A 16,380-nucleotide genomic window follows, 5' to 3' on the forward strand; every position below is an offset into this window, starting at 1 on the left:
AGAAAAGACCTGACTATTTATCTTCTCTATCCAGAAATATAAACTATTTTAGGGTACGGAAACTGCAAACCACCCCCCACAAACACTCAGACATTTCGGGTTCCTATGGTGTCATTCAGAGGGCAATGTAATAGATCCATCAAACAAGTGCTTTCCCAATCAAACACTGTTTATTATGAGGAGTGTCTGTTTGCAATGCATGACTTTGATGCTTGGGAGCACATGTAAACATATTTTTCTTGTATTAATTTCATATGATTTATGTTTCATAAGATGATCCAAATGCAATTCATTGCACAGATGCTTTGGGCTTGACTGTTTGGATGTTTTCCATCACAGCTTATGATTTTTCCATCCTGCACAACATGTGCATGTCCTGCTACATCAAGCTGAATAAACTTTTTCTTAAAGCTGCATTATGTAGTGTTGTTTGCCATAAAACAACAGCTTTGTTGATGCTCCACTGACTAAAATATAGGGAATAGTGTATTTATAGCTGCTATTCTGGTCTTGGTTTTTAGTGGAAGTAATATTGCTTGTTAAACGTAAAACCTGTTGATGGACTAAATTATCTGAATATAGTCTGATAAAACTCAATTGAATTAATTATGAAATTTATATGCACACAAAATCCCGGTTTCGTTTAATCATATTTTATTTAAACACGCACAAATGCTTTAAAAAACACATCTATCATGTACAATATTATACACATTACAACACAATTAAAAAACTATGGCACAAAACTTCCTGTACATTTTCATATTTATTAAGAGTATCCTCTCTAAGAGAAGTTTTATTCTACAGTATTGTTATGTAAATCCATTTTTGTAAAGTATAAGTTAAAGTTTGGACGCACCTTTTCTCATTCAATGTGTTTTCATTTCATTTCATTTATTAAATCTGACAAGGCAGCACACAAAAGCACAAAAAAACTATTTTTAAGCAGTGAGATCTGAAATGTGTCAAATTTTCAACAATCAGTATCAAAAACAGAAACAGTTAACTTTAGGGTATTATCATAAAGTAAATTAATAACTAAATAAGTCACTTAAGAAACAATTTAGGAGCATGAGGAATAGAAGAGAGTTAATATCTTTTAGTTTTGCTCACAGGTTATTAAAAATTCCTGCTGTCGACAAAGTGAGTAAGTAGATGTTGGGGCTGTAGGCAAAAAGCCATGTAGAGGAGATGATTCGTCCTTAAGTATGTGAGGATGCGAAAGGTAGCCTCATCATGCCTTTCACTGAGTAGTGGAAGAAATGATGATGGAATGCCAATGATCCTGCAGCATCGTTTTTGTACCCTTTCCAGCTCCTCTGAGAGTTTTTTTTGTCAGTCCACCCCAAACTGGGCTAGAATACTTAAGGATTGGGTATAAAAGTCAAATATATTTGTTTTAGGACATCACAGGGAAGGCCAGCTCTTTTGGCAACAGCATTTTCTTTTTTTCTTGATTTTTTTTACATTGTAAAGTTATAATTAAAGACATTAAAGCTAAACATTAAAAGTATACAAAAAGTGTTAAACTAACCAGATTATGTTTTATATTTTAGATTCTTTTAAGTACCACATTTAGCTTTGATTTTCACTCTATTGGTATTTTAATCTCAGTGGCTTCATGAGGTAGGAGGAGTTCTCAGTTGGGTTTAGGTCAGGGAATTGTGTAGGACACTTTTTCCACATATGTGTAACTTAAATGTTTTCAGGTTTTTAATATTAATCTACAATGTAGAAAATCAATAAATTAATATAGAAAGAAAAACATTGAATGAGAAGGTGTCCAAACTTTTGACTGATACTGTTTTTCTTTCAGCAGCCTGGAAATTATAATTCTACAATTATATAAAAAAAATGCACAGTGTTCAAATATTATGTCATTTTTGCATATAAACTTCATTCATGGATACTGAATATGTATAAATGTTTACATACCTGTATACTGTGTGAGCTTCTATTGATCCTTTTTTTAGCTGTCTTTTTTTGTACAATAATGAAGTGAAATTATCATCTTTACATTTTCCAGTAATCACTAAACTGCAGCTATGATGAGTAAGTTGCTATTAAAGTAGAAAATAGCTGTCATCTTGTAAAATATGAGAGTTTTGCATATTCCTACACATATATATTCAAATGTATGCACTATTTTTTTAAATATCTTATTGACAAAACCAGTGAAACCACTAAAACAACATGTTCTAAAAACAGCAAAGAAAAAGACCATTTAATGTATCTTAAGTCTTTTTACTCTTAATTTACAGAATATCTCTAAATGATTCTCGCTCATGCCTTAAGAACTTCATGAGTCTGCCAGGTAGTGGAAGGCTACTGATCCTCTGCAGTCTGTACATTCCCAGGCACTTGCGAATCTTCAGTCTGCAGAGATGCATTAAGGTGCATGGAAGCACTGGAAGGAAATACATTTAAAATGCTTTAAAATACAAATATATCAATTACAGAAATAAAAATAAACAAATAACCAGTGGCACACTTACTTGATTTCTCTTTGATGTGTGCCCAATCTATGTAGCTCTCTAGGTGCTCATTGAGTCTAGAACACATTTTCACATTACCCACATAGTCCAGCAGAATGTCTATGAGGGGTCCTGCCCAACCGCTGACTAAGGGGCTGGAGACAATCTCACAGAACTGTTGGTTCCATTAAAAAAAGAAAAGAAATGCATTTAGTGCTGGGTTTCCCAAAAGCATTTAAACACAAAGATAATTCGTAGCTTATACTGAATCATGTTTTGATCAGTAAAGATGCACTGTAAAAAAACAATTATTGAGCCCAGAAAACTTGAATAAGAAGATTTACCTGAAATTATATATTTGAAACTTTTCTTAGTTAAAAAAGCAAATACAGCCCAATATTGTGTTCTTATTTTGTGTAGAAATTTGTAGAAACTTTGCATATAATTTTGAGTAAAGTTAACTAGACCAGTAATCTTTGCTCATTATAATGTAAATATGTAATCTCCAATTATACCTTTTAAACATATATGCTTAAAATTCTGTGTGTGTATTATGTTTAGAATGTAGCAGAAACTTTACATATAAATTTAAGTCAACATTACAGAATTGAGCACACCAAATATTTAAAGTTTGGCACACCTCGTGTTGCAAAACACTAAAGTAAACTTCTGTTTTGTAATTGTGTGAGGAATATGTGTAGTTTGAGTTGGTTTTGGAGACTACTGAATTATGTGAGCACAAAAAAAATATGTTTGCAGCTGTTTCTTGAAAGAAGGTAAGTATTAAACTGCCAGTACAATATCTCTTTACACTGGTGGCTATTTAGCTAGCTAGTGAGCTATGCTGTAGGTATAACTAGCTAGTAAATAAACAGTATATGTACATGTTGCTGAATGTATTAGGCAACTGGCTAGCTAGCTGTAGGTTTTCACAAGGTCAATTTGGTTCATTTGACCAAGCTAGCTCACTGGCTATTCAGCTAATGAATTCAGCAGCTGGCGTTAGCTAGCCTGAGTACTGAGGCTAATGGTTCTGCCTATTGGGTAGCCTGGCTGGTCCAGAGTCCAGAGTCACTAATGCTGCTAGCACAACGGCAGCTAGCTGTTGCTGTTAGCTGTTGCTGTTAGCTGTTGCTAATGCCTCTGTCGCCACAGCAGGTATTATTTGGGTGGTGGGTCTCAACACTGCAGTGACTCTGGTATGGTTTCACATACTTAATAAAATAAAATAGGTGAAGTTAATTTGTGTGTTTTTTGTATGTTTATAAATGTTTAGGAATAGAATTTGTTTTAGTTCAGTAGTAGTCAGTTGTAGCAGTAATGTAAATTCTTAAAATAGAAACGGCTTCATTTTACTTACTGGAGAAACATATTTCTCTAAGTAAAGACATGTAAAACAATGATTTTAGAACAACATAGCCCCTCCAACAAATAACTTTGTAAAGGTTATTATAAAGCACTGTTTCATTTTATAATTGTAAAAAAAATCCTTTAAATTAATGAAGAAAAAATTATTTATCCTAAAAGAAATGATTGATATTATGATTATTTGTTGAAAGGCCTCAGTTGATTTGAACAAATGTGTTATATCCATTAAATGTAGAAGTCATTACTCATTTACCTGCACAGTGCCTTCTGTAAGTTCATCAAAGGCACAAAACAACCCCTCCCTTCCAGTCCTTCTGGTTTTGATGGGTGGATGAGGATTGCTGCCATAATCACACTTAAAACATGACAGGGCATCACAGCCATTGTCCATTAGGTACTTAAACATGGGCAGATACTTCAAGCAGAAAATCAGAGCAGCTGGGAAGCTTGTCGGGTGCGTTGGGAGAATAGCGTTAACGTTAGCGCCATGTTTGACCAACAGCTGGACTATTTCCATACAACCTTTCCTCACAGCAACGAGCAGAGGGTTGAAGGTGTCCAGGTTTGGGCTTGCACCAGCCTCCAGGAGCATGCTAGCTGCCTCAATATTACTGTTGGCTACAGTACAGTACAGGGCAGTGCTGCGGCGATCCTCATACATTTTGGACCAATCATTAGACAGAGTGGCATTGACATCAAAACCAGCGTCGACCAGGATCTCAACAACATCATCCCTGTTGCGCTCTGCTGCCAGGTGGAGAGGACTGATGCCAGACCGTTTTACTTTGGCTCTGCTAGTTATGGGTATCAGCATGGCAACAATCCTGAGAAAGGAAACACAGTATAAAATGCTAAAAGTTCCATTTCAATTCTACCATCAATTTATGGCAACTTAATATTAAAAATACTAACCCATCGTGTCCATTCTTAGCAGCAATGTGAATGGGAAGCAGTCCTGCTTTGTTACTTTTGTTAACATCAGCTCTTCTTGACAGAAGCATCTGCACGGTTTCACCATGACCATTCTTTGAAGCTTCAAACAAAGCTGTAGCGCCATCATTAGCCGCAGTGTTTACATCTCCCCCTGGAAAAGAACTCCCCAAATAAATAGGTGGATTTCTCTACGTTTTTACTACATTAAATTATATTGTGAAACATTTTGTCTGTCAATTTATCTGAAATATGCAACAAAACTAACTGGGAAATCCTTTATTATGCAGCAAGATTATGACCGAAAACACACTGCCAAAACTACAAGAGCAAAAAGTGAAGGTTTTAGACTGGCCTAGTCAATCTCCAGACTATAGAGAATGCATTTTACCTGCTAAAGAAGAGACTGAAATAAGTAACCCCCCAAAACAAATCCCAACTAAAAGGTCTGTTGTGAAAGCTTTTGAAAAGGATGACAAAAGAAGCATGCAAACATTTTTTGATGCCAGTGGGTCATGATTTAAAACTAAATATTAACTCTGATTAACTTATTTAATTACATTTAGTTTATATGTTCCTGTACTTTTGCTCACATGAAAAATGGGTGGGTTTAGACAGAAGGTTCTATCTTCTGAAATGTCTATCAGATCCAGAGGTAAATACCTAAAAATAAAAGCTAAAATAGTGATATGGTGTGTGATATTTATCTTTTAATGTCATATCCATGCTTTATTTTTCAGCCAAAATAAAGGCCTCAAAAATTGGCCTCACTGTTCCAATACCTTTAGAGGGGAGTGTATGGGACCTACCTTTCATAAGCAGGAAGTTAAGCACGTCAGTTGTCCCACACTGAGCTGCAGTAAACACAGGGTCTATGCCGTAAATATTTTTAGCCATTATCTTAGCTCCGGCTTGAAGCAACATTTTGCAAATCTCCAGGTTCTTTTGCCTCACTGCCTCATGTAGCGGAGTTCCACCTTGAACACAGGACTTTGTTGTTGATGCTCCAAATCTTAAGAGGAGCCCCACTGCGTCTTCAAAGCCCTTTTCACAAGCTGTAAAGATAAGCTGTGTTAGCTGATTCACCCAACAACAGTCAGCACTTTAGTCACTGCAATGGTTAATATCATAAAGTGTCAGTGAGTTTATTAACAAAAACTGCACATATTTACCTTTGTATAACGGGGTCTCCCACTGGTTGTTTGCCAGGTTGGGATCAGCATCCTTCTCCAGAAGGAACTGGACACAAGACAGATGTTTGCGGCCTACAGCCAAAATCAGCGGAGTCTGGTTCTTGAGAGTGCGAATGTTAATGGTCTGCGGTTCAGCTAAAGGTAAAATAATACAAACGCATATCAATTACTAACGGACATCATGTAGTAATTGTCAACAGATCTGATTTGTAACTGATTTCTTACCTTGCAGCAAAACCTTCAGACATTCAACATGGCCGTAATATGCAGTCTCGTGGAGAGGTAGCCAACCTTCTTTATTAGGCTCTGTGAGGTTTTTAGATGCTGCTTGTATTAAGCCTTTTAAAGCCTTGGCATCACCATTCCAAATAGCTGCGAGAAAAGGATCCAAATTCCTGAAACAAATATGAAAACCTTTAAAAAACACATACTTATCAAAAACCAACCAAGTCTGACAGTCAATAGAGTTACTGGATTAGGACAGTCAGTCAAAATCTACATAAAAACTAAATATTGCTGAATGTAATTACAATTAAGTAAGAAATGCTTATATTAACCACATTTGAATAAAGAATTCTACTAATTATTCCAAATTTCTGAATAATTCAGTTGTTGAAGTGTGAAAAAGTGCCTTGATATGAAATGGTTTATATGGTTACAGTGTTTTTTCTTGATGTATTCATGTCTGCAGCATAAACACAGCCATTATTACAATTTACTATTAATTACATTAGGCAGGATATTTATTAGGTTTCTGCCAAATAGCTTTTTAAGCAGATTTCTGGTTGCTATTACCAATACTGTAAACTATTCTCAGTTTACATCCTATTACTCTGAATGATTTTTGATTTTTTTTATTTTAATTAATTGTGACTAGATTTTGCAGAAATGCCCAAAAAAGTGCTAGATTTCCCTTACTAAAAAAGGTGCAAGATGTGTTCTGCAGATTTCTAGGCATCAATCTGTCTGCTAATGATGGCTCTTACTTGGCAGATTCCACTGTAACCCGCAGGAATCCATTGTGTCTTGTCCAGGCGACTACCTGATTATTGTCTTTGCTGAAGTAATGGTTTTGAGCATCTCTGTTGATTTTTGTACACTTTTTCTCACTGTTAAAACAATCAGTTTATTAAATAAAATTACAGTATTTACATAAAAACACGTTGGTGGAATTTGATGAATGATGTGTTTTAGTGTGTGTATTTTGTGGAACATTACATGGGAGGATTTGCAGAGGCGTTTGCAGGTGGGTGTGCTGGTTGGTTTGCTGGTGGGTTTGCAGGTGGGTTTGCTGGTGGGTTTGCAGAAGGGTTTGCACGTGGAGGGAAGTTTTGAGTCCGCCTGACACGTGAATAGCGGTCTAGTGGCTGCATGTTGGAGCAGAAAGCCTGGTTCTGTCTGGGTGTCGAGTTTGTTTCAGCTAGACTTCTCTCGATAGCCAACTGCAGGAGCTGGTCATCAGTCATGTTTGCGTAAGCACTGTAGTCTTCTGTGTCCATGACTGCAGTGCCCATGCCAGGCACTGATACCCTGGCTGCTGCCATAATCTCCCTGGAGAGAGAGAGAGAAAGAGAGAGAGAGAGGGACAGAAAGAGAGAGATAGAGATTAAAAATATAATAAACAACTAAAATAAAACTGGTTTGTGAATGATGTACCTTGTGTATTGTGCATAACATTTATTTGTAGCTATTTATTTAAATTTTAATTTTAAGCAGAATCGGCAACAAAAACATTTAACTCATAAGAGCCCAGACCCAGACCACATGGCTGTGAATATTTAGGGTTTAAATCCTTATGTAACATAAAGCAGAAAAAAAGTAAATAGCTTTAAGAAATAATCATAAAAACAAATTCTTCTAGTAGTTAATTAAACTAATTATACAATGTAATACATAATACTTTTAATATGGGCCTGTGACATGTATACAAGAAAAATAAAAAACAATTCTGAGACATTACATACAAGGTTGGTCAATTGTAAAAAAAAAAAGGATCATTCCAATCTCTAAAATATTTAGGCACCTATTCCATGGTCATGCAATCAAATCAATACATTTTATTTAATTTCATCTATTTTTCTTATAAGCTGTAGAACTATTGCTATATTAACTTTTTATATTTCTATACTCATCATATTTTGCTTTTTTTATTGCTAGAACTGGCAATGAACTAACACAATTATAAGTGTGTATGCCCTACACTGAAGTTGTTACATTTCCCACCTACCTTTCTAAATATCAAAATTGTGTAGGTATCACAGTTGTGTAGCCGTCTTCCCTTGTGTGCTGTGTGGCTCTGTGTACATTCCTTATCTACTGAGGTCGGAGATGGCTTGATTTCATGATATAAACAAACCTGTGACCTCACAGATATCTTGACTTGGCTTTCATATGACACAGCTTGGAGAGCCAGGATATGGGGGTATAGTTAACAGGAGGGGTGAGAGGCACTGTGGAGGGAACTACAGAAACAGCAGTGTTTACAGGAGGTGAAGAGTAAGCTGACTGAAACAGAGCTGTAACAACAACTGAGAAGTTATTTGACACTGTGTTGATTAGTAGAGCTGGGAGAAAAAAGGAGGAGGAGAAAAGGAGAGTGAGACGAGTATAGGAGGCTGTTGCTGCTGTGTTTGGAAAATAAAAGAATTTAAAAGTATTAAGAATGAACTTGTTTGTGTGTCCTTAAATGTGTATCATATCCAGAGGTAAATACCTGAAAATAAAAGCTTACATATAGTTATTTTGTGTGATATTCATCTTTTAATATCATACCCATGTTTTTAGTCTACAACAGAAATAAAGGAATTGGCCTCACTGTTCCAATACCTTTGGAGGGGAGTGTATTTTACCTACCTTTCATTAACAAAAAGGTTAAGCACGTCAGTTGTCCCACACTGAGCTGCAGTAAACACAGGGTCTATGCCATAAATGGTTTTAGCTATTATCTTAGCTCCAGCTTGAAGCAACATTTTGCAAATCTCCAGGTTCTTTTGCCTCACTGCCTCATGTAGCGGAGTTCCATGCTACCGACACTCTCAAGATAAAGGGTTACAGTAGTATCACTGGGTAGCCAGCCTGCTCAGAGGAAACGCAGCTACCCAGCTCTAACACATCAGCAAACAGACGCCTGTGTTAACCAACATCACCTTTTGGAACTGTTATCTACTCACCCAGAAAGAGCATGGCCAATTGTGTTCTCTCAGACTCCGGCTGCTGATGGCAAGCAGCATGACCTGGGATTCCAATCTTAGTGAGAGCACCTTAGTCTAATGGGCCACTTAGAGCCCCCATAACCAAGACAACTCTTTACATTTTAAACCCAAAGTTTAGCCATTTTAAATTCCTACCATTAGCTTGGACTATCAGACATTGCTACCAGTGTCAGGAGGGTGAAAGCTGGAATGCATTTCCTTCAAATAAAAGGATGCTTGATACTGCATATTTTCAGACTATGTTCAAGCAGAGTGATGTGAGGAGAGGGAGGGCCATCCTATAGCCACCCTTTGACAGTGATTTTACAGAAAGCAATGACATTCTCCCAGTGATGTGGTCATTGCTGAGGTCAATGCAACACTCAGGAGCCCCAGTGCTGTAAAATTCTGTGTTCAACTGACTTTCTACTAAAGTTTTTAAGGTAATATGTTTGACTTATAGAGCTGAAGTGACTTTGTCAATTCACTACTTGGAATGCTTCATCAAAACATCAATGTTGCAAGCAAGCAACTGTTTTGATGTTTCTCATATTTACAGTGTCAGTGACTCAAATGTCTGTAACCGAAGCTGTGGTAAAAAAAAAAAAAAGGTCCACATAGTACAAGTGCTGGCTCACTGTAAAGGGTGTGGGTCAGCATCACTTGGATTTGCATGTAGTTTAACAGGTTCTCTATTCCAGTGGTTCTTAAACTTTTTAGACTACATGCCTCCCTTGATCAAACTAAAACGTCCAACAACCACTCACCAGTTTTACTAGTTCGGCCTTGCTTTTGCAATCTGCAAATTATGAATTATTGTTACTGGTCTATGCAGTACGCAAATTAAGACATCTTGGAAAGCTTGAGACAGGGGGAAATAATTGGAGTGAACATGACATACCCTTGAGCCCTAGGGTAATTATTTAATTGTTAATCCTAATGCAGAGACCTGTGGGAATTGTGGAGTCCCACAAGGTTCTAGTGTAGGGCTTTTGGAACTGATGTTAATAATAATAGAACTGTACTTATGTGCGCTTACACTCAGAGTCTACAGGTTAAACACTAAACACAATTTAAATACTTAATATGTGAATTCATGCTGCAAATGTTCTGGGGTTTTCTTTTTGCTGCTGAAGAATTCAAACTGGCACCAGGTCTTTTCCTTCCAGTCCTTCATTGAGTTTATTTTAAAATAATTTATAACCACTTGCTCTGGATCATCTACCTTACAAGAAGAAGACAGACCCCAGTGCATAATCAGAACTTCAGAGGTCATTAGGTGTACTCTGCCAACACTTCACGACATTTGTAACAGCAGGGTCATGAAGAAACATTTCACCCAGTGGTCAACAGCACCCATCCTGCTGTGATTTTCATATTACTATGTGTATATGGAAGATAGAAAAATTATGTATCTCACATGAATTTAAAAATATATTTTTAAGTGTCATGTGAAACCATAAAAGCTAAATTTAAATGAGAGGGGGTAATTACAGAAATATAGGAACCACTTTTGATTTCATAATGAATGATGTGTATATGACAGAAATATGTGTGTAGAAAATTGATACAGTAGCCTGAAGTGAATATTTTAAATGTAAATGTAATGTTAAAATAAAAATGTTTTGTTTCAGGGTAAGTAAAATAACAAAACTTACAAACTAACAAATGCAACAAGTATGCACAGACATGTGAGCTCAAGCCTCAGAATGCTCTTTGGATCTGGCTGGGGTGATCCACTCAACAATCAAAATACCCAAACTAATGTCAAACGTTTAAATAAGACAGACTCATCCAGAATCCTTTCTAGAAAGTTTCTAATAATTTGTAGCTGATGTGCTGCACCTAATTTTATTTTTTTGACATATTAAGAAGCAATACATGTGGGAGTGTCCTTATTACCCCCATATTGTTAAAATAGAAATATACAGCAAGTAAAGCAAATAGGCTGGTGTGATGTAATGCCATACCAATCCATTAGCGACATAAGCAATACATTGGCATAAACTTTATTGTAACAGAACAGAACAGGTGTCAGGATGAGTACAGTATTTGGTGTCAGATAAGTTTGCACTGTAATTAATATTTGCCCCTGCCCTCTATGCCAGTGCAAATTAATAAGCTGTGAATAAGCGCTCTAAAGTTGTTCTACCACATAAATACCTAATACTTATTATACTGAATTGATATCAATGTAAATGGGTCAGTAAATGGATACAATATGTTATATCATTACATATGCCCTCTTTCAATTCATTTAATACATATTTTGCCAAAGTTTACATTTATATGCAAACACTTGACACATTTGAACCCTGTCTTTATGTTTCAGTCTAAGATAAATAGTACACATCCAAAATAACAGACCTTAGCAAAGAGGTTAGAAACAATATTAATTTATGTTAAAAAGAAAATGTAAAATTAATTAAACATCAGTTATCATGATGCAGTCCTACACACATCTGTTCCAAAGGTTTACCCATGTCTTCACACACGGCTGTGGTGGAGACGGTGTTTAGAGTGACCTGCAAAGAAGGGGTCATACTAGGACAGCTTGGAGGGATCCTGGGAAACCCACTGGGTCACAGACACAGAACTACAGACAACATTTCTCCCTAATTCCAAATAAAAAATTGTCATTTAGAGCATGTATTTGTAGAAAATGTGAAATGGCTAAAATATGAGCTTTCAGACCTCAAATAGAGCATAAATTCACAAAAATACTGTTGAAATTGTGGATAAAACCACTACCTCTCAGAGAGGTGGATAGACAGAAAGATGGATAGACAGAAAGAATCAGAGATCTTACTTCACTGTTCACTTTTTTCCCCAGTTTCAGTTACAAAAAGATGTTTACTCAATTCAGCTTAACCTATAAGAGAAAAGACCATCAAAGCTCTAGTGCTTAATGGTAGGTTTTGCTTAGTCATGGTGAACCAAAGGATAAGTTTACATACATGACCTATATAACCTCACTGGAAGAGTGTTGTTTTACTGTCTTTAAATAAGCATGCCCTCCCCTCTCCCCTGCCCAAACTGGTAACAGATAATGTACCTACTGTAATCACTGCAATTACGAAGGCACACTTCATGCTGAAATTTTTTCGTGCTTATTTTTTTGGAAATGAAGAGGATTAATATTAGGATGTTCATCACTGCTGCAGTACCATACTGCAGTCTTTAAACTATAAGTCAGTTGGTCCTAATACTGGTTCTGGAATACCTCTGTCCCTATTTATACCACTATTTAGGTGTTTTTCATGTCTACACATGAATAAAATATGTTACACCAATACAAATTATGTCATTCCTGTTTGCATTTTATCACCTTAAAATAACACACAGTGTTAATCCAAAATAGGGTTTTTAGAACGAGGCTAGAAATTGCTATTTTGTAGGATTGGCAAAAAAGTTTCTTCACAAATGTTTAATATGCTGTTTTTTTTACATTTAAAAGGCACACATGAAGTGCCACATATTAATGTCATACTGAGGACATTAAAACAATGCATTTTTTTCTCATTCACTAGAAGTTTATTAACTTTTAATATGTTTTGTTACTGATTTGGATATTGCATATTGAAGAGATGAAGAGAGATTTAAAGACCGGATTTTTTAAAACATGATTTATGACTTTTTACCCAATAAACATTAAAAAATATAAGTGGGCAGGAACGTCCAGAAAATTAAATATTAGAATAATGCGTGTGTGGCGTGAATGCGGACAGCAGGTGGCGCAATTTCATTACAATTACAAGACAAAACAAAGTTCCATTGCACCACAAAAAGTTTACAATACTCCTGGAACAAGCTCTTTAAGCTTATATTACATTATGTTACAGTACAATGTCACAGAAAATACCCTGAGGCTTGTGTCTATTTTTGATATTTTTCAGTATTTAAACTTTGAATCTGGCAGTTGTTCCTTACACAATCTTAAGGTTATACATGCAAATTTTGTATTATAAATGGCTCAATAGAAATACATGTAAATAATACATTTAAATATTTTTTTCCCTGTACAGTTACAGATAATTGTAAGCTCAACACAGACTTTGTGTGTGTGTGTGTGTGTGTGTGTGTGTGTGTGTGTGTGTTAGAGGGAATAAAAACTTAATATATAAAAATGGCAAGCCAGTTCTTTTGTTGTACCGATAGCTTCAAGATGTGCTGTGTGGTCTGTTGGCTACATTGGGATGTGAAGGGTGGTCTGCATGCAGCTTTCTGGGTGTGCTGGTTTAGGTATGCCACCAGTTTTATTGTGTGCCAGTGGAAGTGCTGGCTGCTTTGGAATGCGCTGAATACTGTACTGGCCGCCTTAGATGTGCCGGGGTGTGCCCACTTCTTTAAGATGTGCTGGATTATAGATATACCAGGTGGAGTGAATGCTGTTTTAGAAGTGCAGATAGCTTGTAAAAAATATATAATGACTAATTTAAATACTTTTTGCTCATCTGATTTTGCACTCATCTTTGATATTGGGAAAAAAGAGAGTTTCTAACTAATGTACTCTGAAAGTAGAGGTATGCAGAGAAGTAAAACGTCTAATTTATTAATTTTATTGTAGTAACCTGTCAGGTTCCTCCTCAGTTTCTTAAAAAAAGTTCTTAAATTCACTTTGTAGGCATATGTATGTATAAATGGGCTTTAGAAAGTTATTTTCAAAAATGTTTTGGTTTGTACTCTATATAATGTGGTTTGGGACTCAATGACAAGGAGAAAATGTGGGTCCCTGGCTGAGACCGGATGAGAACCCCTGGTGTAGAGTACTTCTGATACACAGTAGATGCAGAAAATGCAATTTGTTCTATGACCTAGTGAGTAAAAACTGCTTTAGTTTTTCTTGATGTTCTTTTTTAGATCAATTACCTCGTTTTTGTATGCAATCAAGAAACTACATATTACAGTAATTTGTTGTATTTTAAGAGTATATATATCTGTGATAAGGGGTGTGATTATTGTGATTGCTGCATAAATTTGGGATTTTTCGGTGAACCATCCCTTTACGTCAGAAGTCAGAACTGTCCAATAGGAGAGGAGCTAAGTTTTGGTCAGAGTTTATGCAGGAGGAGAAGTCCTGCTTTTACGTCTCTCTGGTGCTGCATCAGACTCCTGTTTACGCGTGTTTTTCTCTGTGTCCACGGCTTTTGTGCTCTCTCTGCAGGTCATCATCACGGGCTGATGACGAGCTGAAGTCCGCGCGCCGTGACGCGCCTGAGCTGCTCTACACTACGGTGGCATGCGGTCTCCATGGCAACCGGCTGAGTTGGTGCAGTGCGTTTGCGTGGTGTGGAGCGGTTTGTTCTGGCTGCACAATTTTTACTCCCAGCTCTTTTAACGTCGGAAAACCAGCGCTGTGTACAGCGGAGCGGACACGGAGCGTATCTAGCGCATTTCAGACATTACTGTGATCAGAGCTGGGCGGCGGGGGACGGTTATAATGAGAGGTTTTCGTAGCGTTTCGGAGACTGGCGGAGTCGTGAGTGAGTGGACGGGCTGCTGCCTCGAATGATCAACTTAGCTTTAGGTTAGCTGGAGCTAAATAACGCTAAGATAGCTAACCGACAGAATTTATGTAAGAGCTGGGTTAGCTATAGCTAGCTAACTGTCTGTACCAGCTAGTTTAAGGCTTTTCACGTCGAAGAGGTAGCTTATCTAACGAGCTTTAACTAGCTTTAGCCTCACACTAACGATTTTTTCGGTTGGGTTTTGGACTTTATGAACGACTATCGACTTTATAAACGACTTTATGAACGCGTCACGTCTGATAGTAATTAATTAGTTAACTAGCTTAGTTAATTAGCTAGCTGGGTTTGATAGGTTTGTTCTTATGGCTTGTAGTGATGGTTTGGCCTGCAGTTAACTAAACTAGCTAGTTAGGTAGCTTAACTAGCTAGTCAGAGAAGGCTAGGTAGGTTAATAAGCTAACGCTAGTTAGTTAGTTAGCTAACAGCTAGTTAACTATCTAAGGCAAACGTCGCCCGCCACTTAGTCCCTCAGCCTGCCAGCCAGTCATTCTCATCGGCTGTGTATAAGTGTGACCGGTGTTCTGTCAAGTTGTGTTATGCTTCTATATGTGCTTCTTACACCAGTGCGCAAGCGCAGATCTGCATTTTTTTTGTTTTAATGTAAGTTTTCATGTGTTTTTCCGGTAATTCTGTTTTTAATCGCCCTGCCTCTATTTGAATTTGTATTGCAAATGTGTAAATGGCAGTTAATAATAAAAGTAATAATAAGACTATAAAAATATATAAAAACTGGTTCTACTCTACTCACTTTTCCTTTAACTGATATATTGATTGAGACTTTCAAAAAAAATCATACCGAGACTTTTTTAGCGTGCATTTTTAAATATGGTGCTTTTTATCTGGTATTTTTGCGTTTAAATACTCACTTGGGTAGCACGGTTTGACGGGGTAGCACAAATCGACAGAACACCCGTATGTGTGTGGATGTAAGTGTGTGACAGCTACGGCAATGGGAAAACTAGCCTTTGCACAGCCACCCATATTCCTCACAAAGTTCAACAGCATCCCTCGTTCACGGGAATCCCAGCTCTGCGTCGCGTGGTTTTGCCAACGCCAGTGCTTTTCCACCTCCTTCCCGACTGGATACGACTAGAGGCTTCTGAACACAGCAGAGCATCTTCAGCAGGAGCAGCACCACCACCACCACCCGATGAATTAGTTATAGCCAGCCATCTAACCTAACCTAGCTAAGTCCTGCTATAACCTGAAGGAGGGATACTGTTTTTCTTCTTTTTCTTGTCGTGGGAGGAACAGCTCCTTCTTCTCCCAGGAAAAGTCGAATCAGCGTTAAGACTTAGCTAAGGACCTGCAGTCATGACTGAGGAGCTGTAACAGACAAGAGAGGACTTCTTCTCTCTCCATCACATCCATAAACAGCACCAAACCAAACCGGGACCAGATGTTTGTCGGCAAAATGACTCTTAGCCAGTCCGGTCTGTTTGGGCAGATAGATGACCTGCAGGACCTCACGTTCATCGAGAGACCTATACGCAGGAGCCTAAAGGTAACGAGAGTTAAATAGTTATCTCAACTACATTCACCTAGCCAACATAACTAGCTAACAATCATTTATTCATTTTCAGTTAGGGGTTTATCATGTTCTTTTTATTGAGCAACCATGAAATTGCTTGAGGTTGAACCTGTTTTTTAGTTTATGTAAGAGAGTATGTATAGCGTTATCTAAGTGGCAGGCTGT

General features: G+C 37.2%; 2 protein-coding genes and 1 long non-coding RNA gene across 4 annotated transcripts in view; 2 read left to right on the plus strand and 1 right to left on the minus strand.

The window, feature by feature from the left end:
- Positions 1 to 655: 655 nt before the first annotated feature.
- Positions 656 to 8,326, minus strand: asb2a.2 (ankyrin repeat and SOCS box containing 2a, tandem duplicate 2). The gene is made up of 10 exons (XM_007258209.4): positions 8,193 to 8,326; positions 7,184 to 7,516; positions 6,952 to 7,074; positions 6,191 to 6,360; positions 5,945 to 6,100; positions 5,582 to 5,827; positions 4,755 to 4,926; positions 4,096 to 4,666; positions 2,496 to 2,649; positions 656 to 2,407 (listed from the first exon to the last, which is right to left on the minus strand). Exons 2-10 carry the CDS (start codon positions 7,507 to 7,509, stop codon positions 2,256 to 2,258), a joined length of 2,070 nt encoding a protein of 689 aa, XP_007258271.3. The 5' UTR covers positions 7,510 to 7,516; positions 8,193 to 8,326; the 3' UTR covers positions 656 to 2,255.
- Positions 3,011 to 7,067, plus strand: LOC111189782 (uncharacterized). The gene is made up of 4 exons (XR_002648882.2): positions 3,011 to 3,250; positions 5,982 to 6,106; positions 6,198 to 6,247; positions 6,959 to 7,067. It is a non-coding gene; the product is annotated as an uncharacterized LOC111189782 (long non-coding RNA).
- Positions 8,327 to 14,267: 5,941 nt separating the features above from the next.
- Positions 14,268 to 16,380, plus strand: part of ppp4r4 (protein phosphatase 4, regulatory subunit 4) — a 29,866-nt gene continuing 27,753 nt past the window's right edge. The window contains exon 1 of one of the 2 annotated variants that reach the window (XM_049483599.1): positions 14,268 to 16,188. In XM_049483599.1, coding sequence (XP_049339556.1) covers positions 16,084 to 16,188 — 105 coding nt within the window. In that variant the 5' untranslated portion in view covers positions 14,268 to 16,083. The remainder of the gene's footprint in view (positions 16,189 to 16,380) is intronic. The other variant, XM_049483597.1, reaches the window with a different exon arrangement.

This window comes from Astyanax mexicanus, chromosome 1, assembly GCF_023375975.1.
Source record: "Astyanax mexicanus isolate ESR-SI-001 chromosome 1, AstMex3_surface, whole genome shotgun sequence".
In the NCBI taxonomy this organism is placed as follows: domain Eukaryota; kingdom Metazoa; phylum Chordata; class Actinopteri; order Characiformes; family Acestrorhamphidae; genus Astyanax; species Astyanax mexicanus.